General features: G+C 36.9%; 1 protein-coding gene across 1 annotated transcript; it reads right to left on the reverse strand.

Moving 5' to 3' along the window:
- Nucleotides 1–9,979: 9,979 nt before the first annotated feature.
- LOC143416707 (uncharacterized) lies at nt 9,980–12,832 on the reverse strand (the record flags this gene model as incomplete). The annotated part of the gene is made up of 4 exons (XM_076882191.1): nt 12,794–12,832; nt 11,020–11,060; nt 10,255–10,641; nt 9,980–10,113 (listed from the first exon to the last, which is right to left on the reverse strand). Coding segments are annotated over exons 2-4 (555 nt in total), but the record flags the coding sequence as incomplete, so codon positions are not given.
- Nucleotides 12,833–26,480: the final 13,648 nt, after the last annotated feature.

The raw sequence follows: 26,480 nt of genomic DNA on the forward strand, positions 1-26,480 counted from the left end.
CCCAGCCCATACTGTCAAAGCTTCTTAGACGTCACCAGCCGTGAACGGCATCGTTTCCTCCTTCCTCACTGGAGAACTGTATTATTTAAAGAAATTAAATCCAACAATAGCCTCAAATATCGCTCTGGGAAATACTGAAATAAAGGGTAATTACTCTACTCAGTGTGTAGTTTGAGGAAAACTTTCCTCCACTTTTGTGCTTCAGCATACGATGTTTTGTCCTTCCTTCTTTCTTTGTTGCACAGATGAAGTTCAGTTTCTGACCAAATTTATAAAAGAAAATTGCATTTAGTGTTTTTGCTAAACTGAGACGTCTTTATTATTCCGCGTGTGTGTGTGTGTGTGTGTGTGTGTGTGCATAAAACTAAAGACATGGCAAACAAACAGTTTTTTAAAACTTTTTTAACTATTATTTTTCTGAACTGATCAAACTCAGGCTCTGCAGTGAGTTAAAGCCTTAACGAAGCCTTCATCTTCACGGCCATTGTGAAAGAGGTGAGGTACTGAACACACAGAGACAAAAAAAATGCCTGTAGATCTGATCTGCTAACCTATCAGAATCAGGAGAAACAGGGCTTGCTTGCTCATCTGAGTGACTGTCATAATTTAGTGTGCTCTGAGTCAAACACAATAATTCTCACGGGTTACTTTTATTTGAATAAATATAGGATGCTTTGTGGTGCGATAACTCCACAAATGACTTTGGTAATGTAAAATTTCAGGGAAAGTGGTTAACTGTTGGTTAACTGTTCAAAAATTTAAAACAAAACAACATTTTTTCCTGAGGACTTTTGTTGACAACCCAAAAATGTATATCTGTGAAGCAACGGTGGAAACATCTCTTTATCATATTAAGGATGGTGTTCATTTAGGTTGAGAGATGCACAAAATGTAGAGTCTGACACAGAAGAAATATAATAATCCTGAAGTGCTATCAGGTGTTCAGAGATGTGTTCACAGTTGTGTGGGAGAGGTGAGTGACAATGGAAAAAGAATACACTTCAAATGTCCTTTGATGTCCTTTGTTAAACTATCAGACCGGTGAAAATATATTTCTTTCTAATAACCTCTATGACAATCCATCTTCTTCTGTTTATGATTGGAAAAACAGAGGAAGATGGATGGATGAGAAGCATAAATTGAGAATCCACAGGCAGACTTAATAAAAACAAAACACATCATGGCAAATGTAATCCAAGAAACAGGCTAGGAGCACACAAGGGAAGTCACTGCAGAGAGCAAATGTTACTGGTGCCATGGGGATATCTGGGCCTTCATCAAGTGGCACACAGGTTAGGGAGCACTGTGTAGCCAATTTGACCAAAATTGTGGATTATTACATCGTCACACACCCGTAACTTAGATTAATAAGAAAAACAACTCAAGCTCTTGACTGTGTTACAGGATACATTGGTTAATTTTTTGAAACAATGAATAACTTCAAGGTGTCCCAGGGATTTAGTGTCTGTGAACTGAAAACACACTAGGATTTTAACATAAAATCCACATTATTTGGAGAGCAAGCAAGCAGACTCAGTGAAGAGAAAGCTCTGCAACAGTGGGTTCAGGAAGCAGTGCCACAGGAGGCTGACTGCACTTCACTCATTCCCTCATTATTCAACATATTTACTTTAGAATCACATTAAATTAACATCATTCCACGTTAAAACATTTGCAAATGAAATAAAACAAATTAACATAAAATTACCTACCCCTAACTTAGAGTAATAAAAAAATGACTGCTGAATTCATTGGTCGTAACCCAAAATGCACACTTAACACTCACACTCAGCTTTCCCATAACATTTGCAATCAATATATGATTATTCCTGAACATGACATTGTTGACAGGCTGCCTCTAGTGCTGTGCTCATCAAACCACATGAGAACACAGACTATTCTCTTAACTCATATACTTAATACTGTCTGGTGAGCACTGCAACAAACTCTACAACACATTTTCAAAGTTGCAGATTACTTATAAAGCTAAAATGCACTCAACATTCTGATGTTGGTCTCCAGTTTAGCATGTCCATATTGGTTTGGGGCAGTATCAGTCACAAGGCAGGGAACGCATGCAAGCATTAGTTTTCTCTAGCTCTCCAGAGCTGAATGTCATGGCTCTGGGTCTTTGACACACTGTTTTGTTTTTGGACTTTTGAATCTTTTTAGTTTGGGATTTATGATGGCATTTCTTTGTATTTCTACAGTATCTTGTATTATTTCTCGGTCATTCCTAGTTTAGTCAACAATGTTTCTCATTTTGTTTCTTTTCATGCCCAGGCTGTCTTGGTCATATCTTGGTATGTACTCCCTACCGGCCCCTGAACGCAGTCAGTTTTTGTTTCCATGTTAGTTTCCCTTTCTGTTCATGTGTCAGTTTGTATTACGTATTATGTTTGTATTTTGTACTCCCCAGATAACAGGGAACCATCTTTTAGTGGAAACTTACTGAAACACTGTTGTTTAGACTAGAATCGGGTGACCAGTAATAAAATTGTCAAGTGTCCGTCAATATTTTGAGGTCCGCTGCAACGTATCATGCAGGACGCATCTCCCCTCTAGAAGTAATTGTGTAAGAGAGTAAAGTGTGAAATAGTCTACTGAGCAGTGTGTTGTCTCCCATCGGATGCCTCTAAGGAATCAAAAGAATTCAGTGAAGTGTTGATATTTAACAATTTGCGGCTTGTCCGGGATTAGCAAGACAGATTGGGTGGTTTGGAGTTCGACCAGCGAAGCGAACAGCGACCCGGGTCATCTTAAAAAGCTAAGCACCACCTTTAATCTAAAGTGTGCATATTGGAGCTTATCTAAACTGCCTGTTCGCTAAGTTGTTCGAGTACTCAGGTCAATTTGCTGCAGTAGACAAAGAGGCGGTGTGTGATCCGTCCCAGTGCGTTAGAGCAACTAAATTGGGGACGTATTAAGTAAATAAGCCGAGTAAACTAATTGGCTGTTGTGGATAGCGACTGAAAAGAGTAAGCAGAATTAACCTAGGGTGTGGTTGCCCCAATCGCTCGCGGACGCAAGGGTGAGCCGTGTGGGACAGGACTATGGTGACACATTGATATTTAACACTATTCATGTGTTTATGTTATTTTTCCATTGAGTTATTTTCCATCCTGCTTCCTTTAACCTTCCTTTGTTTTGTCCTGTGTGTCTCTAACAAACAGCCATTTGTGTTTGTTTTATTTTCTGTGTCAAGTTAGTGTGTTTTAGTCCAATGTCCTCCTGCTTTCTGATTTATTTTGGTAATCTTTGTACTGTGCACTCAGTGTTCATTTTCACTTTCCACAGACTTGTTTCCCTGATGAGTTTCAGCTGTGTTCCCCGGTGTTTCCTATTTTCCTAATTACCCCTCTATGTATATATTGTCTATGTTTCTCTCTGTCGTTTGTCAGTGTCTGTTCATGTACTTCACCTGTGTCCTCTTGTGTCAATGTTGTCTAGTTTTGGTAGTTTCTCTTTTTATTTTGTAATTTTCCTTGGTTTTGTACTTTTGACACAAGCCTCAATAAACAGCTCACCTTTTGTTAAATGCACCCTACCTTCACCCATCTTGCACGAGCACATTTGTATATATGTAAACATGCTGTGCTTGATCTCTGTATCGTGGTACTTCCTCTGTATCTTGGCTCTGGTACCGGTTCCTTGTTGTCCATATGTTCCTCTGACTCTGTATCCTCCATCTTCTGTTGCAGGTTCCTTCTGTATTTACAGAGATGATGATGAAACTGAAGACACTAACACTTTTGCTGGTTCATGAGGTGGTTACACTGCACTTTCCTGCCTCACTTCTGCTGCTTCTGTTGCTTCGCTCACTGGCTGAAACTTGTGAGCTACAGCTCTTGGATTACTGTGTGATCTTTGCTGAGGCCTGTAGTGTTTCACATCACTGCCTTTAATGGACCTTTATTTTTGAAATACCCAGCACCAAAAAAAGTCTGTTTTTTGGCAAGCATCTCATAGAATAGCTAGTCAGCACAGTAGCATCTTATGACCAGCAGGAAATGAAGCGATGCTAAGGAGAGGAGGGAGGAAAAAAGGATGACTTTACCCCCAACAGTTTGGATTTGAGCAATGCTGTCAATCAGTTTGCTAAAGCACAATGTCTGAAAGGTGACGTTCTGAAGGGTGGATAGTTCATGTTTTATGACAACTTGTGATTATGCACACATGCTGCAATATATGTGTGTAATATATGTAGAAGCTGGTCCTTTGGAAATGATTGTTGAATGAAGAATTCTATAATAACTGTCGCTGTTTGGTGCAATAACCCCATCCAGTCAGTTAATCTATAAATGACTGGTTGCTTCTTTTGTTTCAGACATCACAGCTGTCTTTATGTCACTTTAGATAAATGCGTCCATTCTTCCGATCTGACTGTGGTTCTTGTGCATGGTGCTGATCATAGCTAGAAATATGCGAGCTATTATTTTTGCAGTTACACTGTCTTCAGGTCTGGTAAAATTCAAACTCCTGATGTGTACCTGTTTTACTAAAGGATAATTTTTTTAAAAATTTTTTTAGAACTTCTTAGTGTTCTGGGCATTTAGTATAAATCTCTGAACTGACAATCAACATTTTCACCAGCAAATCAACACTGTTTACAGAGTCAGCAAGTAGATTAAGTGAAGCTACAGCTTTAGTGCCCAATTATCTTATGATGAATATCCAGAGGTGGAAAGAGTACTAAAATATTTTACTCAAGTACAAGTAAAATTACCTAGTAGCTCATTTAAAATTTACTCAGAGTAAAAGTTACATAGTTACTTTTTTGTCAGCAGGAGGACAGCCTCTTCTGAGTAGTGCAAAACAGACAATGGGATAAATCTCAAAGTAGTTGTTTTTTAATCAAAAGAAAATCTTTACAAATTAAAGTGCAGTGGCGGTTAAACTGCAAGTCTATACATCAAAATGGATAATGGTCACCAAACCAACCAACCAAACTGTCAAAACCATTTAATTCTTTTACATGTGAATGTGTTCTAAACTGTCAAATAAGAGAACAAGTACTGAATTGAGCTGTACGGCAGCTGCTATAAAAATGTGTTCTAATTTTTTAAACTTGGCCCTGCTCTGTTAATTTTGAGGAGCAATTCAATTCAATTCAATTCAATAAAACTTTATTAATCCTGAAGGTTGACCCCGAAGGAAATTGGGTTAAGGCTGCCGACCTTTGCCAGAGCCATCTTACCCTCCGACCATACATACATTACACAAACATTGCATGGGGAAGACAGGTCAGAGAGGTATAACGATGGAGAATGCACAACATGAGGAAAGATAAGGAGAAAAAAATAACTCCCCCCAGACTGAGCTCCAACAGGGAGATTTAATTTGAGAACAGAGAAAAAACACCTCTGCACATAGCACATGTTATTCTTTTGCCTGCAGTGTGAACATATGTGGGTCAAGTAAGAAAGTAGCCACTTCTGTCTTCTGTCTAATTTAACAATTTTTTTTAAAATAAATTATTATTATTAACAAACAGGAAAAGTAAACACATTTTCTTTTGGCAATTTACCAATCAAGTAAAAAAAAATTTAAGTTGCGTGGACAACAACGTGCCCAATAACAGCTTATGTCTTAACTTAATGTGATTAACTTGAGCACAGCCTTTTTTGCTAAAATAAATGTACAAGTTTCATTTAACTTACCTCTACATGCTTGCGCAGGTTTGATGTGGAATTTCTAAAAGCTGCTAACTCGGTCTCTCTGGGCAAACACAGCTTGCACTGCATAATAAAGCTGTTGCCTTTCTTGCACTTGAAGCCAAAATGGTCCCTTAAATACGGCCAGGGGGTCACATCGGTTTCTTCGAGTTCAGGGTCAGCAGAATTCGATGGGGTTTCTTTTTTCGCTGGATCCGTACCACCGATGTCAGACTCCATCTTTATCGTGACCCAACGCTAATTTGTTCTACTACCCATCATTCCCTGCAGTATTTCCGAAGCGCAATGTTGGGTTTTTTTTTGTTTGTTTGTTCTTTTAATTTACTCAGTAACGGGTGTGATTGAAAATGTAGTGAAGTACAATACTTTTTAAAAAATATACTTAAGTAAAAGTAAAATTACCGACTTGAAAAATGACTTTAAAAAGTACAAATACACAAAAAAACTACTCAATTACAGTAACACAAGTAAATGTAATTCGTTATTTTCCACCTTTGTGAATATCTAAATACACTGCATTTAAATACTTGCTAGCCTGCTTGATCATTTTCATTTAGATTTTTAGGCTGTCTTTAAATTCAGTCCTCTGTAGGTTCATATTTCTTGAACAATATACATCTTGTCTTCCAGATTAGATTAAAATTGTTCTGCTTTTTCAACATAAATGTACAAATGACTGTTCAAATGCAATATGATGAATCTTCTCAGTGATGCCAGTGGTGCTCCATTTGGAGAAACTGAGAAAAATCTTTGTACAAACTTACCACCATAATGGAGCAAAGATTTTGTCTTGTTACAAGCATCAAAAGTCAATTTTGCTAATCTCTTTAAAATAGTCATACCACATATCTTGTTGCTTTGTTCTAATCAGTTCATCAATTTCTCTCATAGAGAAATTACTCTCATTTGACCACCTTCAGGTGTCTTTGAACAGGCTGATCCACACACTCATCAGCGAGCCCTTAGATCAGGTCCGCAAATTCTTTGCCTGACTGGTTGAGTCAGTGTGAAGATATCTGCAGCAGTTCTGACTAGAGATGGACCAATCCGATATTACGTATCTGTATCAGTCCGATACTGACCTAAATTACTGGATCGGATATCGGAGACAAATAAAAAATGTAATCCGATCCATTAAATATCAAAAAAGCTTGTGTAGCGAGTTGATGGGAACAGCTGTTTCAAGTCCAAACGTGTCTTAAAAACCTTAGCGAGCCCTCCTCCACAACCAGAAACTCTCTGAACATTAAAAAAGGTACAGCCAGCTGGTAATAGGTCATTAAAGCGCTTAACTCACTCTGTTTATGTGAACTTGGCCATTTGCCTTTGCTGTTGTGTGTGCGGATGATTATCAGCTTTATTTAGCTTTTAGCTACCTGGATACTTCTCCCTGTCAATCATCACTTGACTGTCTCAGTGACGTTAAACTGTGGATGGCAAATAACTGTTTAAATTTTAATGATAATAAAACGGAAGAAATTTTATTTAGCCCGCATTGCTCTATTGTTTCTCCAGATGCTGACATTGGTGTCTTGACCTCCCATCTGAAAAGTTCAATCGTAAATCTTGGTGTGAATTTTGATTCTGCACTTACCTTTGATGGTCATGTAAATGGGGTGGATAAATCGTCTTTTTATCACCTCAGACACCTATCGAAGGTCAAGCCTTTACTTTCCAAACGTAATTTGGAAACTGTTATTCATGCCTTTATTACCTCACGTTTGGACTATTGCAATTCCTTTTTAATTGGGGTTGGGTTAGGCACCCTGTCATGCTTGCAATTAATGCAAAATGCGGCAGCACTTTTTTTAACTCGTAGAAGGAAATTTGACGGTATCACTCCGGTTCTGGCTTCACTACATTGGCTTCCTATTGTTTTTAGGATCCGTTTTAAAGTCCTTTATTGGTTTTAAAAATTTTAAATGGTTTGGCCCCTGTTTATTTATCTGATTTGTTGAAGCCTCATGTTCCTACTCACTCTCTCCGTTTAGCTGATCAATTGCTGTTGTCAGTCCCTAAGTCGCGGCTGAAACTCAGAGGAGATCGAGCTTTCTCAATTGCAGCTCCGATGCTTTGGAACAACCTTCCCTTTCATATCAGACAAGTGTCTTCAGTGCAGCTCTCTAAGTCCGGATTGAAAACCCATTTTATTCCCTGGCTTTTAAGTCCCTCCTATTATTTTATACTATGCTTTGCTTTTCTTTGTTTTTGTGTTGTTCAGCACTTTGGTCTGTCTGGTGCTATATAATAAACGATGATGATGATGATGATGATGATGATGATGATGATGATGATGATGATGATGATGATGAAACTGACATTATCTGTGTGGAGTTTCTAAAAAAGAACATCAATCACACCTACTGGCTCACTGGATTGTAAGGATACATCTTTCCTCTCTCCTGAAATTTACAATCAACAGATCGATTTCACACTCTCTTTTTAACATGTTTTATTCCTCATTATTTTATAGATTAACATATTCAGGCAGTATTTAAAATGAGATACAAACACCAAAGACATATCAAATGAAATCAGGACATTTGAATAATGTTTGCAAGTTTCTGTTTCTTACAATTTTATAAAATATTTCAATCACATTTGTAAGGCTTCATTTGGCTGTACAACAACTACTGTCACCAGTAGATGTCCCCCAAGAGTGTAATAACTGAAGCTTCAATCAACTTTTCACACAGTGGTTCAACAAGGTTCAGAGCTTCACAAAGCCTTGTTTTACCAGACTCAGTCTGAACTACTCACAGCAGAAAAACTGCAATTTGAAAGAGAACAAGAAGAAGAAAGAGCCTGCTCATCACTCATGCACACAGTCTGGTGCAATCATCGGGTTCTTAAATACCAGTGAGCTGATGAAGACAATAAGCAGCAGGTGTGAGGTACCACTGTGCACTGTACAAGGATGAGGAACTTTACCTTGGGATTTTACCTTAATGCAACATATACTAACTAATATTAAACTTCATAATATTATACATTATAGCATTTACATAAAACCGTTTCCATGTAGAAATGGAAGTCCTTATGAAATTGGATCTTTTAAGCTACTTAATCTATATTAATTTGATATTTAGCTTTTCTTTCATGTCGAGTAAATCACAATTACAGCTTCTCAACTGTAATTATGGTTTTACCTCAATTATTACTGAATCAATACAGTAATTTGGGGTTTGAGCTGCTAGTGCCAAGATGAATTATTTAAAATGACATTGAAGTAAAAGAAGTGAAAAAGTTAACATTTTTGAAGTCTAAAATTATATTTTTAAAAACAAACAAAGAAAAAACTACCAGCAATATTTTATAAAAATATAAAAATATGATTCAATCCATTTTTACTTACCAAGCAAAAAATTACAACAACAGTCACCTCAAGCAGCTTTAGATATTGTGAGGTACAAAATACAAACCATACAAACTCCCACCAAAACTACTTGAATCCACATTTCCCAGAATGCTTTTGAAGAAACTTTTTAAAAATCAACACACCCCAAACACAAAGTAAATAAATGCAAACCCTTTTGATCAAGAATCAGAGAGGATTTTACTTCTTAGAACAGATGAAATTAAACATTTTATTATCAGCTTGTTTGGACCACTTATGTGGGCTTCCACTATTCATGGCTCCAGACATGTCACAGCCATCAGTCGTTTCGTCAGAGTCCCAGTTTTTATATTTAACTACCTCATCAGTGACCCAGAACCAGAAACCTAGAGTGCAGGTGTAGCGCAGTCCCAGCCATACGTAGGTAGAGTTGGCCTGCTTGACTTTCTCCTGGATCCAGTCCTGTTTATCTGAGTTAGTAATGGACACCAGGTCATTGTAGTTCTCTCTGCAGTAATACAAGGCCTCCTCCCAGGTCTTGTTTTCTTTGATCAGGATCAAATTATCTGTTAAAAATAAATGACTTCAATGAGTATTGGTATTAAAAAAGGAGACAGAGCAAGGAGTGCTGTGGCTATTTTACAGTCACTACTTCTTTTTATATTATGAAAAACAAAAAATAAGTAGAAAAAATACTTCGTATTGATAGTATTTTTAGCATTGTAAAAATATACTCATTGTAAAACTCACCATCATAACAGAAGAAGGGTTTTTCTTTGTCACATTCATCAGAGCTCCATTTTCCTGATTTGTTTAACAGAGTCATAGCACATGTCTTCTTGCTTTGTTCATCATTGAATAACTCCATATCCCAGTATCTGAAAGAGAAATCACTCCCATCTGACCACCTCCAGCTGTCTCTGAACAGACCCATCCACACACTCATGGGACCGCCATTGAACAGAGCCTTCATTTCTTCTCCATCTACCTGATCGAGTCCACTGGCCAAGTCAGTGTGATTTGATCTGCAGTAGCTCTGAGCCTGTGTCCAGTTCATTTGTGTTTCAATCAAATGGAATGTTTTATTGTCTTTCTTCATTCCTGTGAAACCAACAGAATAAAACACAATGAAATCCTTCAATTATTTGTTTCCTGAAACTTTTTTCTGAAATGACAATTATGTGATTACTTATTAATATCATGATACTATAATAACGTTTAGTAGTATTCACATCTCCTCACCATCGTAGCAGATGAACCACATAGTACGGTCACATGAAACATCTACCAGCTTTTTATCTCCATTATCGTATCTTTTCCTCCCACAGTTTCCAGGCTGCTCAGTACCAGTTCTTCCATCCAGATTCCAGCTGCTGTCATTATGAATGTATTCCACTCCTGGCAGAGACCAACGCCACGTCCTGTTTCCACCTGTGTTGTTGTTCAGTCCAATCCAGGCTTCTCCTTGATTCTGTGCGGAGTTACGGAGTCTGCTCATGTCTGTCATGTCAAACACTTTGGCCAGGTCTGTATATTTCTCTCTGCAGTATTTCTGTGCTTCAGACCAGCTCTTGTTTTCTGCAATAAAGTGGTACTCATACAGGCAGCATGTAAAGAGGCAACACTGACCTGAAATACAGAAATATGATAAAATAAAAATCTGATTAGCAAATTACACTTTTCAGGTTAAAACTGTCATATAAATGAGAATGAGTGCAATGATTTGTCAAACATTTTGGCCGAATCATTTTAAATATCTTTGAGCTTCTTCACTAAAATGATATTTATGCAGCTGACATGTCAACAAGAAACTGACCCCCAAAAACTGAAAGAAATGTGTTGATGCAAGAAACTAATTTAGATGATGGAGAAAAGATTTGCCAGATAAACATGAATCTATATTCAGTGAATACATTGGTAGAAATATTGCAAATGTTTAATGAACCAACATTAATCTGTGTTCATTTTAAATTTAAAACAGTACATTTGATGAAACAATCCACTTACCCATCAGAATAAGCAGATACAGACTCCACTGCATCTTTGATCTGACAGATGAAAGAGATGTTTTATTACTCAAGGAAACAAAGATTTAAACAGAACTTCTTTGATGCACACTTTATGTCAGGAAAGAAAAGATGGATCAATATATCATGGTAGGAAATATGAAATATATATGACAAGAAGCCTGATAAGGAAAAATAGTGTGAAGCATTATGAATCATGACATCACTGTTTCAGCTGCAGTTACTCAGACATCTAATCATTTTTAATCCAAACCTCTCAAACTGACAGTATTTAATTGACGAAACAAGTCTTTTCAGGTTCAACAACGTTTAATATACACACGCTTTGGATGTTATCAGCCTCATGAAGCAGGTGTTTATAACAATAGTAACCACTTTACAGTTACTCAGGTACTTGCTACAGGTTATCAACTAAATGAAGATTATTACATAAAAAACATAAAGTTCTTATAATATATAATGTTAAGATGGATCCATCCTCTTAACCACTTATCCAGTTCCGACGTGCAGGCCAGCCTGTAGATTATTACAGCTGTTTGTGTGAAAGGCTGGTTATGTTTATTTCCAAGTATTTCTGATTACGCTACACTTTTATATAAAAAAGTCTCCATTTTCCAAACTTCAGTCATTTTAATAAATGTGTGTGTTGATACAAATTAAGCTGAGTTTTTAACTCTACTTCTGCTTTTAGTTGTAAACAAATTCTGTGCTGTGGTTGAGAAACAAATATCATGCTCGGTGAAAAGGTGACTTTCATTGTGCAAATTATATAGATTTTATAAGTTCTGAATCAACCAGATAGAAGTTTGACAACCATAAACTCAAACTCATGAATGCTGTGCTGTTTGAGCCACAGGGTTCATAAAGAGTGTCAGGAGTCCAAATGTTTTCATTAAACCAGATGAAATTGAGCTGATAAATAAAATAAATAATTAATAAACTCCGCAGCATCTTTTATATCAGACATATTTGAGCTGACATAGAGCCAGTTTGGTAACTCTTATGTGCTGCATGAACAGTGTATGTCAGGCTGAAATATGCAAACCACAATCAAAAGGATCAATGCAGAAACATATTCATACAAACTCCAAATCATGAATTTATTATGATACAAAGTGAACTGAAATACTTTAAACGCTCTCCACATATTACATTAAACAAGTCGCCCAGTGTAATGTAGAGGAATAAAGAAAGGAGGAGGACAGAGGGAAAGATGAATGAAGAGTTGCAGCTAAATGCTTGTAAATTAGTGCCCAATGCCAGGTCATTCAAAAACACAAGTTCATATGCATTTAGTAATTTACTTGTATGTGCTTTATATTGTGTGTTATATTTCATTGACTGTGAAGTTTTTAATACTTACACATGATGGTTAAATATAAAGATAATCCTTTGAAAAGTTTTGTTGGGTTAAAGAAGTGCATGTTGTGGTTCAGCCTGATATTGAGTTTTTGGGCTAATCATGAGTGAACCTTTACCCACAATCAGTCCCAAATTTTAGCTTTTGTAGTCTGGATAATTTTCATACTAGACGAGTGTAGTGGAAAAATGTCAGTGCTAGACTGTACTGAAACGTTACTAATGTTAAATATTTTTCTTTTTATATTTGGTCGCAAAATATAAATTGATTAATTCAAATATTTACGTCAAATAATTAAAAAAAAAAACTGAGTAATGACATCATCTACATTCGACCTGTGCTTATGTACAAAGATAAAATGACAAAAAAAGAAAATAAATAAAATTAAACTTACATCAGGTTAGTTCTCTCCTTGATGTCTCTCCTCAGTGTGTTCATGAAAACTGCTGTTGAGTAAATGTTATGGGCTACACTAAAACAGAGATCTTATTTCCCAAAGGTCAACATTTGAATATTAAAAATTTTCACCAGAAGGATCCAGTGTATATATCAGATATGAAACGGGGATGTGATGCTGTTGAAAACATAAATATAACACTGCACTGTTGTCTGTCGAACGAGCAAGAGCAGGAAGGAGAAAGAAAATGTAAATATATCTTTTCCATTTATAGTTGATAATAAATGCAACACAGTGAGACTAGAGTTGCACATAAAAATGCTTCAGGTTTACCTCATCATACAACTGTCAGTGACTCTGTTATTATAGTTCTGATTTGTATAATTAGTTTTATAAATGATTATTTCATTTTTACTTTTTGCTTTGAATTCAGTTTAATTTTAGTTTGTTTCCAGAGTGGATTTTCTTGTTTTGTATGGACGGCATGCAGAGGCAAAATGAGTGCATGTACATTCACTGCCTTTCAGACAAGTTGTAATAATTTTTTTTCCAAACAATACTAAACTATATTTTATTTTAGCATTCCTAATCAAATAAAATGTTTCACTGTATTTGACTTATTTTTTTCAAAGTCCAGTTTTTATTTTTATTCTACTTAACTATATATTGTTTTCACATCTAGGTTTAAATTTTACTCTTAGTTCAGTATAATAAGTTTGGTTCCATCAACCTTACAGTTAAACTTGTTTCAGCAAAGTTCCAAAAAGTCCTCTTAGATTTTTATTCAGCTCTAACAAATGAGTATAAATCATAAACTACAATCTGTCTGAACACACATTGTTGGCTGTACAGCATCAACAATCTGTAGACGTCTTCTTACTTCTGTATAAGCCAGTAAAAAAAAAGAAGGTGTATATAACAATAATCTAACTCTGGGTTTGACTCAGAGGTTGTTCCAGCTGTTTGTGTGAGAGGCTGGTTACATTTATTTCCACACATTTGTGATTATCCTACACTTTCATATGCATAAAAGGTCTCTGGTTTCAAAAGTTGAGTAATGTTAATAAATTTATGTATTGATGCAAATTAGGCTGAGTTTCTAACTCTACTTCTTGTTAGGATGCCTGGGTCATTGACCCCGGGGTTTTTGAGTTTATTATATTATTTATACTTTCTAGTCTTTGGTTTATGTCTGTCTTCTCTAGTTGTTCTGTCTCCCCTGTCACCTGTATCCCCTTTGATCTAGTTCGCGTCTCTGTGTAACCTTAGTTCCTATATCCCCGTGTCCAGTCAGTGTCTGTGTCTGCCCTGGTCCCACGTCTCTGTTCCCTCTGTACTGCCTGCATGTGAGTCTGTGTCTTTGTTCAGTCTGTGTTATGTGTTTCCTGTTTTACTTTGAAGGTCTCTGTCTTATCTCGGTGTGTTCACTTTACGCTTCTTTGGTCTCGTCAGTTCTGATTTGCCCCAGCTGTGTTTCCCTCCTGTTACTCATTCCCTGATTGCTCCCTCTGTGTATTTAAGCCCTGTGTTTCTTTGTGTCCGTGTCGCGATCTACCGTTTATTTTGCTGTGTGTTTGCCAGTCCACCGGTGATAGTTTATTTTGAGTTTTTTCCTGTTATGTTATGTTTGCGTTCAGCATTAAAGCTGTTTTGGTTTAAGTTTGTCTCTGGAGTCTGCATCTTGGGTCCTATCCCTGTCCGCACACAGCCGTCACCTAACACTTCTGCTTTTAGTTGCAAAGAAATTCTTTGCTGTGAGTGGGAAACAAATATCATGCTCAGTGAAAAGGAGACTTTCATTGTGCATGTGGACTTTAATATGATACTGTCAGGCAAGTTATTATTATTAGTTCAACTTGTTTCCTGAAAGAAAAAAAAAAAACTTCAGGTAAAGCCTGCTTCTATTAAACTGTTAATAGATTAGAATCTAGACTCCATTCTCGCTCTCACCTCCCTGCTTCACCTCCTGGAACTCTGAATTCCAGCAGGATCATTCCGATACTCACCCGGAGCTCTGCAGCCACTCCTCCCCATCTCATGCACCTGTAAACAATGTTTCTCACTACCACCTTTTTCTTATCCCTGTTTATTCGTCAGGTCCCTTATTCCACTCGGCCCCCATGCTCTAGCTCTGATTTCCTTTTTTTGCCAAGTTCATGTCTTTGCCTACCTAGCTCATGTTATTATTTATAGTGTTATTCTCAGGTCCTTGTATATAGTCTTTTTCTTAGTCCCAGCACCTAGGTCACACACTTGTATATAGCCCCTCATTCATGTTCATAGTTTTTGTGCTCATACTCCTGTATCAACCGTGTATATAGCCCCCTGCCCATGTTTATTAATATTTGTCTCTCACGTTTAAATCATGTCTTTGTAAATAAAGTTCATGTCACTCCAAGCCTCTGTTTTGAATCTGCTTCTTTTTGGGTCATCTTTGTGTGCTGGCTTCACCAGCTGTGAAGGTCATCTAGATCTTCATCTCGCTGGTGTCGTCCAGCAGTATGGTCAGTGTGACTGTCTCTGCAGTAGGTCTGAGACTGTGTCCACTTAAATGTTTCAGTCAAATACAGTGTTTTATTGTCTTTATTTCTGAGGCAAAAATAAAACTGCCATCAGCACTTGACAAAAAAAGGAAATAAATACCCAAACAATTTAGCGTCAATAGTGTGTGTGTGGTTGTGGTTCTCTCTCTCATCCTCCAATTCAGGACTTGTCCTTCTCCTTCTGACTGCAGGTGTTTCTCGTCATATTTGCAGGCATATCGAGAGGAAGAGAGCAAATGGAGCTGTTGGGACATTTGAGGCAGTGGGCTGTGTGGATGCGAGAGGAGGAACACTCGTCATCATGTTACTCCCAGTGGGGAGGATGTCCAGACAGACTCAAGCTGAATAACAACCCACAATGAAATAGATCAACAAAGAAAAATTTATTTAGAGCATAAAGAGAAAAGAAAATGGAAATACATCTTTCCTATTTATCATTTTTACTGAATGCAACACTCAGCACTTAGACAAAAGTTGTACACGAAAATGCTTCAAGTTAACATCACCACCTGATCTTTTGTGATGACGTGATGAAACCTGCTTCCGGGCCCAAACTACCCTGCTTTTAATTAGGCTGTTGTGTTTTTAACATGTTTTAATGCTTTGTATCTTATTCTATTTAATCTCAACAAGCCCCTAAAACAGTCAGTGATCACTGTCGGTCTCTCTCGGTTTTTATTACCACTAATCATTTTAAAGCTTAGTTTTTACAATGTAACTACAGCCCAGCCCATGCAGCAGTATATTAATGACTAACCTGGTATTGCGGACGGACCATCTGAGTCGTTCTCCTGGCTGAAGTTTGGTCCTAACCATCAGGAACCCTCACGTTAACTTTTATTGAGTGGAAAAAGGTTAGCGTTCAGCCTCCATCTTCACTGTGTTTATATTATGCTAACATAGCTGTGTCGCTAGCGATCATGTAGCACATCATTATATACCAGCTAGCCCAACTTCAGTAACTTCACTGGCGTTCAGAAACGTCACTGCTGTTTTCTGTCTTCATTATGTCAGAAATTATAGCAGAGCCGTTCGTTTTAGTTCTTTTCAGAAACCCCACAGTCAGAACTTGGTATATCATGTTATATCATCCCAGTATCTGAAAGAGAAATCACTCCCATCTGACCACCCCCAGCTGTCTCTGACAGACCGGACAACACTGACAACAACACTGACCTGAAAAACAGAAATATGACATACATAAAAGCCTGATTAAAGAAATTAAACAGTACAGGTTAAAACTGTCAGACATGAGAAGACTCAGTGAATCCAAGAGGAGAAACTAATCATCTCATAAACATGATTAGGACAAGGACATTATTATTCCTTGATATGAATTCATCCATTCATTCTCTGCCACCTATCCTTTCGAGGGTCGCGGGAGGGCTGGAGCCTATTCCAGCTGTCTTAGGATGAGAGACAGGTTGCCAGTCTGTCGCAACACATTAACAACACATTGACACTCACACCTGTGGGAAGTTTAGAGATTCCAATTAACCTACCCACGCAAACACGGTAAGAACATGCAAACTCCACACAGAAAGACCCTGGCCTGATGGTGGAATTGAACTCAAGGCCTTCCTGCTGTGAGGCAACAGAGCTAACCACCGTGTTGCCCTAGACACAATCATTCATTTTTATTATTTCAGCAGCTCATGAACAAGCTGATAAACATTTTATGCTAGTTCCTCTTTTCAATAAGAGTTGCGTAACATAAATCTAATATTTTTTTTTAATACAAAGAGAAAAACTATCTCAAATATTCTCTACACATCACCTCTGTACCACAAACATGAAATTATATTACAAGTTTTAAAATTACATGAGACATTTTTTTTCTATTTGATGTCTTCATGAAGACAGCTCTCAAGTAAATATTGATATACACTAAAAGGGAGCTCTCTTTGTAGTCTATCGGATTTGAATATCAAAGTACAAGAGTGTGACTTTCCCCTGAATGAATGATCCACTGATGAAGGGATTTGTATGTTCCAGTTATGAAAGGCGTCATTATGAGTAAACAGGAAAAAGGGGCAGAAAACACTATGCTGCTAGCTGTTCACCAAGCCAGAACATATAAACATTCATCCATTATCTTAAACTGGGTGTGAGGCACAGTTAATCCGATACCAATATCATAAATTTGGACATCTGCCGATACTGATATGAATCCGCTATAGTCGATCCATTTAATAATCAATAAAACTGTTTTTCAATGTCTTGCTGCTTTTTAAAAAACAAAACACTGAGGCTATTCTATTATTCTTGTATGCGAAAATTGCACTGCACCCAAAAATATTTCACAGTTCAGCGATACTGATCTTTTTATTTAAAATTTTGGAAAGAACTCTTAATCTAAGTATACTGCTCCAACTGCTAAGGTTACGCCATGTCGCACGTTTTATGAGGTGCTTTTGGGATATTTAATGGATCGGATTACTTTTTTGTTTTTCTCTCAAATATCTGATCCAGTAATTTAATTCAGGATCAGACCGATACCGATACTTTATATCTGATCAGTTTATCCCTATCATTAATTAACTCATTCACTGCCAGCCATTTTCAAATCAGGTAACTCCCCACTGCCAGGGTTTTTGAGCATTTTTACTCATTTTTGAAGAGCCACAGAAAACTGTGTGTTATGATCATATAAACGCTGAACCTACCAAAATGAAGAACAGACTTTCTTCTTTCATCCAAAAAAAAAAAGCTTGTTTCTACCATTTTCCATTCTTTAGTAATCATCTGTAGAAGAGAGGTGGGTTCCACCAAAAATGCCTGTTTTGACCAAAAAAAGGGAGAAAACGAGCTTTTTGTGAAAAATACATTTCAAGCAGAAAAGTGCCTTTGACACTAATATTTCTTGCTTTGTGACACCTCTAACATATAAAATAGTTCTTCACTTCTATAAAACAGAAATAACACTGAGAAAGGTTATGTTTTATCAAAACAATTTATTTACAAATATATGAAAAAATAAAATTCACTGACAAGCTGCCCGAGGTTGTATTCTAGCCCCTCCCATTGAAAAACGTAATTGACGTCTATAGACGTCAATGGCAGTGAATGAGTTAATAAACTGGACAATAAATAAATAAGTTAATAAATACATAAATAATTTATTACATGTTTTAAATTAAACCAATGGACAAAAAGTCATTACTGAAATATTTATTTAATTAATTTCAATTTAAACGAATGAATGAAACATTCAATTAATTATTTACTAGCATATTTAATGAATTCATTTTGTCACCCCTGGCCCTCCATAATTTATGCTTAGTGAAATGATGCAGGACTGTTGGATGACCAGGATAAAGTCTCTGCTTTCAACATTTTAGTCATTTGAATACATTTGTGTATCGAGGCACGCTAGACTGAGTATCTAACTCTACTTCTGCTTTTGCTCATAAACAAATTCTGTGCTGTGGAAACAAATATCATGCTCTGTGAAATTCTAACTATGTTTGTGTAAGGCACACAGACTGTCAGGCAGTGCCATGGAGACTGAGATCTCTCCGGCCAGAAGTGAAGTGAAAGGCTCAACCTCCAGTGTTACATGTGATTTATAGAGCCTAAATCACTCTGTTCTTTGTGTGCTTTTGCTGGTGACTTTATTCTTTCTTGAAAAAATGAATGAAAATATAAATTTGATCAATATGTTTGATCAATATGTTAGCAGAGACAGAGATATTGTAGAATGTGTGGAATAATTGGGAGACTCTCCCAGTAAACATTGGCTTGGCATTATTTTCCATATCAATTATTGCATCCTTTTGTGTTTTGTGTAAGATATATGTCACAGCCATTTGGCAGTCCACTCAAGTCTAGCTGCCAACTGACTTGAGTGGACCTGACTAGTGGCAGTAGCTGTTTGGTAATGATTTGAGCCATTCTCTATGAAGGGGAGATAAAGGAGGCGGGCTGAAATTGGAGGCTGTCAGGGGGTTAGCCTGCTTCAAAGGAAAAATAAACCTAGTGTGTATGAGGGGGTTTTTTGTGAGTGAATGAGATCACACAGGACACACTGATCTCTGACTCTCTGACATTTAAGCTATAGGATTCAGTAAGAATGTGATCGTGTAGTAAGTAGAGTATGATTGACAAACAATTTTGATGAAAAAGTATTCTGTGTCGCTGGTTTAAAAGGCATTTTGCTAAAATTAATTTTCTTTGAGTCAGGAGAGTTTTCTCTACGCGTGACTCTCCAGTTTACTTCAGAACCAGCAACACACTCAGAGAAAAACTGGTTCATCCTAAAGACAAAACTCCTAAACACAAACTCAACAATTTAGTGTACGCTGTACAGTGTAGCGAGGAATGCCCAGACCTCTACATTGGAGAGACCAAACAGCTACTTCATAAACACATGGCACAGCATAAAAGAGCCACCTCCACGGGTCCATCTGCATCTAAAGGTCAAAGGTCACTCTTTCGAACATGCCAATGTTCACATTTTGGACAGAGAGGACAGATGGTTTGAAAGAGGAGTGAAAGAAGCCATCTATGTCCACTGTGAGCGACCATCTTTGAACAGAGGCAGGGGTTTACGACACCAACTCTCTGCCATCTATAATCCAGTTTTGAGTTCCCTTCCCAGACGCCTTAACGCCCACTCACATCCTGGGCCATCTGATCTCAGGAAATCACATGATAGGGTGGGGCTAGGATTCACAATGAGCTCACCCGAAATCTTGGCTGAGTGTGACCCACACCCATTTATAATCTTTTTTTTTTTTTTTTTTTGAACTCAAAAACTCTGCTTTAATGCAGGCTTGGAAGGAATACAAAACAATAAGAAACTAAACTGAGAAATCCAAGAATATAACTCACGAGAGAAAACACAGCACGAGAGGGGAACCAACGTTAACAACGCGACAACAAGAACGAACTTTTTTTTTTTTTTTTTGTGAAAAAAACCAAAAAAACCAAAAAAACCCCAAAACATTTATAATCTTAAAGCTGTTCTGCTTCACTGCATGTAGGAAGTGTCAGTCTTCTTACTCCTTCTTTCTTCTGGTCTACCCAAAGGTCTTCTCTAAATAAGTAAAATTCACTTCGTCGCCAATAGTTTTCAGATATGCTGTGCAGTCTAACAGAACATTTCCCACGTTATTACATCACACTCAGCACTCACAGTTGATACAAGCCCAAAGATCTATTTTGGGTTTCTGATCATTTCATTTGCAGCCTGGTCATCATCAGAGCAGACTTTTTTCAGTCTAGCAGGAGGGGCGACCGTGGCTCGGGGGGTTGGGAAGCTCATCTGTAACCGGAAGGTTGCCCGTTCAGGGTTTTAATAGTTTTGCAATTTTCATTATTTTTTATTTTTATTTAGTTTTGACTTCAGATTTTCAATTTTATATCAGTTTTAATTAGTTTTTACCATTTGTTTGCTAGTTTAGTTTAGTTTTTAATTTTTGAAAATCCTTAGTTTCAGTTTAGTTTTGATTAGTTTCAGTTATAGTTTTAGTCGTTTTTGCAATAATTAAGTGCAACAAAATCCCAGTTTCATCATACCAGTCATGCTCTTCTGCTTATCCGTGGGTATGTTGCTATTCCAGCTACCATACCCTGCACCCTGGACAGGTCGCCTGTCTGTCACAGGGCTAACAAGCAGAGACAGACAACTCACATTCCCACCTATGGGTTCTTTAAAAAAATAAAATAAAATTAGGGCAGATGAACAACCATTGATACCAGGCAACTATAAACGATATATCTTGGCCCCAATGAGACTACTAATTCTTGCAACACCGGGTGTTCATAATTTTTGTTCAAGTGAATTGCTAAACTTTTTGAAGGCAACTGACTCACACAGTTGTGTAGATATCCCAGTCTCAATAAACATCTTCTCTAACGCTTCCTCTCGCTTGTGATGTTCCTGCGAATTGACCAACCAGCAGCCATCAGGTCGCTGCTGGAAGCACTGCATTAATGTTTTTTGTGGAGTTGTCTCAGGATGCATCACGCTGCCTTGCCTGGGGTTAGCTTCTGTTTCTGGGGATGAGGGTTGAGTGTGCTCCCTTACCTTCTCAAGGTAAGCTAGGTTAGCCTTCTTGTGCGAGCTTTTCAAGTGCACTTTAAGGTTTGTGGGATTTTTTTCCCTTTAGGAATGTCCCGCATAATTTTTCTCTTTCCACTACAAGACACTTGCTTTATCTAAAACACAATCATATTCAAAGAAATCCCAACTTGGACTGTAGCGATTTCTCCTGACTGTAGCTGACAGGATTCATGTTTTTTGTTATTATTTGAAATGTGCAAAAAAAAAGAAGAAGGTTTGAATAAAAAATTACTTGTTTTTCAATACAGTTGTGTGGGTTTGAAATTGATCATGATCTGCTGCTTACTGGCTGCAAAAAAAATATCTGGCCCAGATAAAGTCCTCGGTTTGAAAATCTGTCCCAACTAACCTTTTAGTTGAATAGCCATGCCATAAGGGGTAAATAGTCATCAAAGGCACTATTTATTGCCAACTACAGGCTAACATATAATGCAAATGCAGATGTAGATCAATCAGCAGTACTCTGGATTCTGTGACTTTATCAAAAACTGTGTGGCAGACAGGATGTGGAACCAAATGCAGGACTCGGGAAACTGATATAAACTTAAGCATCTTTAATGATGAACTTCTACAAGATACAAAACCACCACAGATCAGGCACAGACAATTCAAAACAATAACTCTTCCAAAACAACCACAAAGGAGGAGAAACACAGTTATGCGAGAGCACGAAACAAAGGACAAGGAGAGACTGAGACAATAATACACAGCAGATAATGAGAGGAGAGGAAACAGGTCAGGACAGCTGAAACTAATCACAGAGGATGAGACAGGGGAAGTAGAACGAAAACCCAAAACACGAGTCACAACAGAACATCAGAATAAAAGAGGAAATAAAACACTGACACCAAGACTCAAAGATATGAAGTTGACAGAGACAGAAGACAAACATGAGACTGAAGGAACAGAATGGAGCACAAAAGGAGATCAACAAACCTAAAACCACGAGGACGTCATAAACCCACAAAACACAGAAAGAATCTGAAGATCTTTGAACAGAAGCTCAGAATTAAAGACATCAAATAATCTCAAAGACATTTGTATCATTTATAAAGAAAATAAAAAGGAAATAACAGGAAGTTAAATATCAACAACCCAGAAAACACAACCATAATCCAAAGTTCAGCAAAAACACAAACGTAGAGAAAATCTAAAGACAGTCAAAGACTCGGGAACCATGACAGACCTTTCTACCCAATGATGTGTCTTCATGTCCACATCACTTCCTCTTTTGTTAATTTATATTTTCCTTTTAATTTAGCAGTATTTACATTTCAGAGTATTTCAACAATCACTCTGCTTTTACAGTATTTTTTATCATTGTAGTGTTTTTGTCTGCATTTCATTCACCTGCAACAAACTATTCTGTGTCTTTAAATGTCCACTAGGTTGCATTGATCCACAGTAAACATGGAACATAACATTATACATTAAACTCTATCATTTCCTTGATGGCAGATTTTGAATTCACAGACATGCAAATCTTTGAAAAGCACAAATAAATATAATAGTATATACATATATATATATATATGTGAAATTTTAAATTAATTAATTTTAAATTAAAAAATGTCAGCATCAGTATTGTTGTGTTTACATCAGTAAAAACACTATATACATACACAATATATTTCTTTTACCAGGTTATGGAATTGAAGTGCATTCTTTATTTTATATGGACATATTAATATAAATCAGTAAAGATGTTTTATTGATTATCAGGGTTTCAGAGTGACTTGCAACCATAGTGACTGAGCCTGACATTTGTCAAGAGTTCAACAGTCTTTACATTTGTGGCTATTTATCCATCTGCTTGTCTAATAACTTTGTTATATATAAGCATCACTAACTAAGTTTAAGTTTAAAACTTACTGTTTAGAACAAATGAAATTATACGTCTCATTATTCCTGCGACTGAACCACTCGTGCTGTCCTCCTCTGTCCACGCCTGCAGACATGTCACACCCTTCAGTCTTCCCCTCTGTGGCCCACTTCTCATAGCAGACTACGTAGTCACTGACCCACAACCATAATCCCAGAGTGCATCTGTAGCTCAGTCCGATCCAAACATAGGGACTGTCAGCATCCTTGGCTGTTTCCTGGACCCATCCCTGCACCTCAGGGTTGGTGATAGAAACCAGCCCCTTGTAGTTGTTTTCACAGTAATTCAAGGCTTCTTCCCAGGTCTTGTTTTCTTTGATCAGGATCAATTTATCTGCTATAAAAACAAAATGTACAACAGACAACAATAACTACACAAACACATCATCAGTAATCTTCTCAGTAATGACAGCGGTATTTCATTTTGGAAAACAGAGAAAAACATTTGTACAAACTCACCATCATAACAGAAGAAGGGTTTTTCTTTGCCACATTCATCAGAGCTCCATTTTCCTGATCTGTTTAACAGAGTCATAGCACATTTCTTGTTCCTTTGTTCATCATTGAATAACTGCATATCCCAGTATCTGAAAGAGGAATTACTCCCATCTGACCACCTCCAGCTGTCTCTGAACAGACCGACCCATGCGGTAAACTTGAAGTCCTCATTCTTAATCAGGGTCTTCATTTTTTCTTCATCAACCTGATCGAGTCCACTGGCCAAGTCAGTGTGATGTGATCTGCAGTAGCTCTGAGCCTGTGTCCAGTTCATAAATGTTTCAATCAAATGGAATGTTTTATTGTCTTTCTTCATTCCTGTAAAACCAACAGAATAAAACACAATGACATCCTTCAATTATTTGTATCCTGAAACTTTTTTCTGAAATCACAATTATTTGATTTCTTTATGTTTTCAAATCACAATATTATAATATCATTTAAAATTATCTCCTCACCATCGTAGCAGATGAACCACTTTGTAAAAGCACATGAAACATCTGCCAGCTTTTTATCTCCATTATCGTATCTTTTCCTCCCACAGTTTCCAGGCTGCTCAGTACCAGTTCTTCCATTCAGATTCCAGCTGCTGTCATTATGAATGTATTCCACTCCTGGCAGAGACCAATGCCACGTCCTGTTTCCACCTGTGTTGTTCAGTCCAATCCAGGCTTCTCCTTGATTCTGTGCGGAGTTACGGAGTTATACATAAAAGTCTGAATGAAGAAATCAAACATTACAGGTTGAAACTGTCAAATAAATCAGTCAAACATATCGTTGAATTCCTTTCCAGGAGCTTCTTCAGTAAAATGATTATTATCCAGCTAACATGTCAAGAAGACAGACTGACTTATAAACAGCAAAGAAAAAAAAAGTGCTGATACAAGAAACTAATCATCCCATCATCATATCAAAATTAGATGATGGATAAAAGCTTTGCTTGATAAAGATGGATCTATATTCAGTGGATGTATTGGTAGAAATATTGCAAATCTTTAATGAATTATCATTAATCTGTAGATACTTTAGATTAAAAACAGTACATTTGGTGAAACAATCCACTTACCCATCAGAATAAGCAGATACAGACGCCACTGCATCTTTGATCTGACAGATGAAAGTGATGTTTTATTACTCAAGGAAACAAAGATTTGAACCAAACTTCTTCGATGGACCCTTTATGTCAGGAAAGAAAAAAATTGATTAATATATGATGATAGGAAATATCACAGGTAAACTTACATGTTATAATTTATTCTCTACAGTAAAGAGAGCTCTTTTTGTCCTGGTCAGGATTTGAATATTAAAATACGAGCGTGTGACTATTTTCGCTGAAAGAATGATTGAATTGAATTGAAAGGGGTCATTTACAAATACAATTCAAAGATGTTTATGAGCAATCAGGAAAACATGGCAAAAAAGCACTGCACTGCTAGCTGTCCAAGAAGCAAGAACATATAAGTAAGTAAGAAGGTAAAGTTTATTTATTTAAGTGCTTTTCACAGACAGGCAGTCACAAAGAGCTGTACACAAATATTAAAATAAACAATAGAATCAATAGACATTATACACAATGTAAAAGATCAAATGTAAATAATGTAAATAATGTAAAATACGTAGATCAACAAAAGGCATATAAACATGTCGTCCTTATTTGTGTTGCTCAATAACTTCATCCATCATCTTAAACTGGGTGTGAGGCACAGGGAGAACTTGATCTACTCAATAATGAGAATATATCACAGCTTCAGCTGCAGCTAGTAAGATATCTACTCATTTTTAATCCAAACTCCACATAAAAGTAACTTTTTACTCAGCAAACAAGTCTGTCTAGGTACAATAATACTTTATATACACTTGCTCTGGATGTTATCAGCCCCATAGAGATGACCCCCATGACATAATATGATGTTTATAACAATAACTTAAACTCTAGGTTTGACCACTTTCACTTACTCAGCTACAGCCGATCAACTAATTGAAGATTATTGAATTGTTTAATTATTGAATCAAAAACATAAACAGTGCTCATAATATATAATGTTACCATCCATCCTCTTAACCACTTGTCCAACTCAGCCTGGAGCTTATTCCAGCTGTTTGTGTGAGAGGCTGCTTATGTTTATTTCCATTTTATTATATATTTTATTATATAAAAAGTGTCTGTTTTCAAAACTTGAGTAATTTTAATATATTTGTGTATTGATGCAAATTAGATGAGATTCTAAGTCTACTTCTGCTTTTAGTTGTAAACACATCCTGTGCCGTGAGTGGGAAACAAATATCATGCTCAATGAAAAGGTGACTCTCATTGTGCATATAGACTTTGATACTGTCAGGTTATCACACTTCATATTTTATTTTTTACCTAATTTGTCTGAAAAACTGTGAATATTAGTTGAACTTCTGTTTTCTGTAAACACACACCAGGTGCAATCTGCTTTTGTTGAACTGCTATATAAAAGCACACACCAAGAGATGTGATGCTACATTACAGTATTTGCTGTTGTTGTTGTACAGTCCAATCCAGGCTTCTCCTTGATTCTGTGTGTAGTTTCAAAGTCTGATCATGTCTGTCCTGTCAAACACTCAAGTCTGTGTAATGTTCAGCACACATAAACAAGCAGCACTGACCTACAACTGAAGACATTGCTTTCAATAATTTTGCTAATTAAGGCAATCTGATTGTCAGCAA

This window comes from Maylandia zebra, linkage group LG3 (assembly GCF_041146795.1).
Source record: "Maylandia zebra isolate NMK-2024a linkage group LG3, Mzebra_GT3a, whole genome shotgun sequence".
Lineage (NCBI taxonomy): Eukaryota > Metazoa > Chordata > Actinopteri > Cichliformes > Cichlidae > Maylandia > Maylandia zebra.